The sequence below is a fragment of the Sinocyclocheilus anshuiensis genome, unplaced genomic scaffold (assembly GCF_001515605.1).
Source record: "Sinocyclocheilus anshuiensis isolate Anshui unplaced genomic scaffold, SAMN03320099.WGS_v1.1 scaffold163, whole genome shotgun sequence".
In the NCBI taxonomy this organism is placed as follows: domain Eukaryota; kingdom Metazoa; phylum Chordata; class Actinopteri; order Cypriniformes; family Cyprinidae; genus Sinocyclocheilus; species Sinocyclocheilus anshuiensis.
In genome coordinates, this window is record NW_015548223.1 from 261,219 (window position 1) to 263,494 (window position 2,276).

The following is a 2,276-nucleotide window of genomic DNA, read 5'->3' on the forward strand; positions in this document are numbered from 1 at the left end:
CCTTCTGAAGTTTAATAATCACAGTAGGCCATATCATGGTTCTGTTACACCATTTAAGATATTAAAGGCTTTAAGTCCTTAAATTTGATTAAACTGAATGTAGGATTCTTTAAGGACCCACAGTGACCACGATAAATGTACTGCATGTTCAAGCAAAGGAACAAACTCACGATATCGTCCTCGTAGTCGACGTCAGGTTCGGAGGGCGGCGTGCAGAACTGTTTACTCTCCAGTTTGAGCTGAAGCTGTCGAACCTGCCGCCTCAACACCTCCACCTCCTGCTTGTAACTGGCCTCGATCTGCCGCAGCCGCTGCTGCACCGCGTCCACCGCCACCGGCAGGCCGTCGTCGTCCAGGTGCGCCGGAGCCGGAGAGCCGCTGCAGGAGGCCGAGGAATGCGACGGGAGCAGCTGCCGGAAGGACGGTCCCATTGCTAGCGAAGACGCCGCCGAGGAACAAAGCGCGGCGTAGCTTGAGTTCTTCACCGCAGAGAACCAACCCGATTGGATGGGACTTCCAGGAGCACGCAGAGGGTCTCGACGACAACACGGCCCGCCGTTAGCGCTTCCGCCTCGGCCGCGGAGGAGCTTGTTCGCCAGTCGGCGGCCGTGATAGCTGCCATGTTGGATGGCGCCGCCGCAGGCCGACTGGACCAGGCCTTGGACGCTGTCCCATTGGGAACCTAGTAGCGATAGCTCCGTCAGCTGGCTTTGGGAAATCAAACGGCGCGCTGCTTTGGCGTAATCGGCGGGTGGTGGCCGTTCTCTCGTGGGAACCAGTTCGCCGTTTCGTAGCGGCGCTTCGAAAGGAAGGTGCGATTCGACTGCGGTGGCTTTCCCAGAAGGAGGGATCTCGCTTTGCTCTGTTAGCGTCTCCACTGACGCCTCCAATGGCGCAATCGCTTCAGAGTTCACAGATCCGCTAGCGTTTTCTACGTGTGCAAAGCCGTTACAAAGAGGAGGCGGATTTGTGTTTTCTGCAGTCCTGACTAAACAATTTGGAATTTGAGGCAGAGCTTGGTTTATAACCGGAAGGGGCGGGGCTTGATCTAACGCTAAGGGGTGGGGCAAATACGGCAGAGGCTGGGTTGTCAAACAAGGCTCCGCCCTCAAATCGTCCTCATGAGTTTCCTCACACGTCGGCTCAGCGCCGACCGATCCGGCGATTGGTGGGTCCTCGGAAGAACTGTGGCTCTGGATGGCCGCGGGTTGGTTGGACTCCAGCGCCGGACGTCCCTCCTGGCAGTGCTTGTTCAGGTTGGGGTCACTCGAGGTGCGGGTGAGCGTCACGCCGTTCTCACAAGCAGACACCAAGTTGTCCATCGACCGTGTTTTGGGGAGCCTGAGTGAAATAAAACACAAGCTTTCACGCCAGTGTTTACAATGTGCTCCGGTTCACCACAAGAGGGCAGAATCTGAACACACAAAACATCTCAGTAGTATGTGGGTTTATAAAAAAATAACATTTTTATAAATGAGGTTTAAATTTAATATCAATACGTTTTACTTTTCTGTCTTGTAAAGCATACTTAATGTTTTATAAAAATACTTTGCTTTTTGTTTAATAAACATACTGACAGTTAAACATATTTTACAAAAAAGGGCAAGTAAAGCAAATGCAATGTTTTTTTTTAAATTAATGAATTCTTTATAATAATACTTTTTGCATAAAAATATTGACACTTAAAAATATTTTGTGATTTTTTTTTTTAAATGTCAAAAATGTCACCAAAGCAAGTAAAGCAAATGCTTTATAAAAATGTGTTGCTTTTAAAAAATATTGTGCTAAGGAAAATCACTGAAAATATCACCAGGCAAGTAAGGCAAACCTAATGTTTTATAAAAAAAAATATTTAAATGCTTTATTAAATACTTTGTTTTTCTAAAATACTGACACAAAAATATTTTTCTAAAGAACAATTTTTAAATGTCACCAGAGCAAGTAAAGCAAACTTAATGTTTTATAAAAATTAAATATTATTTACTGTTTTATAAAAAAATTATTTAATGCTTTATAAAAATACTTTATTTTTGTTTAATAAAAATTCTGACAGTTAAGAAATATTTGGCTTAAAAAAATGAAAATGTTGCCTGGGCAAGTAAAGCAAACTTAATGTTTTATTGAATTAAAAATAAAAAGCATTATTTAATGTTTTATAAAAAAAATATTTAATGCATTACAACAATCCTTTGATTTTTGTTTAATAAAAATATTGACACCTAATATTTAGCAAAAAAAAAAAAAAAAAACATATTGAGGGCAAGTAAAATCAGCAG

At 43.3% G+C, this 2,276-nt stretch overlaps 1 protein-coding gene across 1 annotated transcript in view; it reads right to left on the minus strand.

Moving 5' to 3' along the window:
• LOC107654282 (myotubularin-related protein 4) overlaps window positions 1–2,276 on the minus strand; it is a 75,957-nt gene that overhangs the window by 5,403 nt on the left and 68,278 nt on the right. The window contains exon 14 of the mRNA XM_016441306.1: window positions 171–1,341. Coding sequence (XP_016296792.1) covers window positions 171–1,341 — 1,171 coding nt within the window. The remainder of the gene's footprint in view (window positions 1–170; window positions 1,342–2,276) is intronic.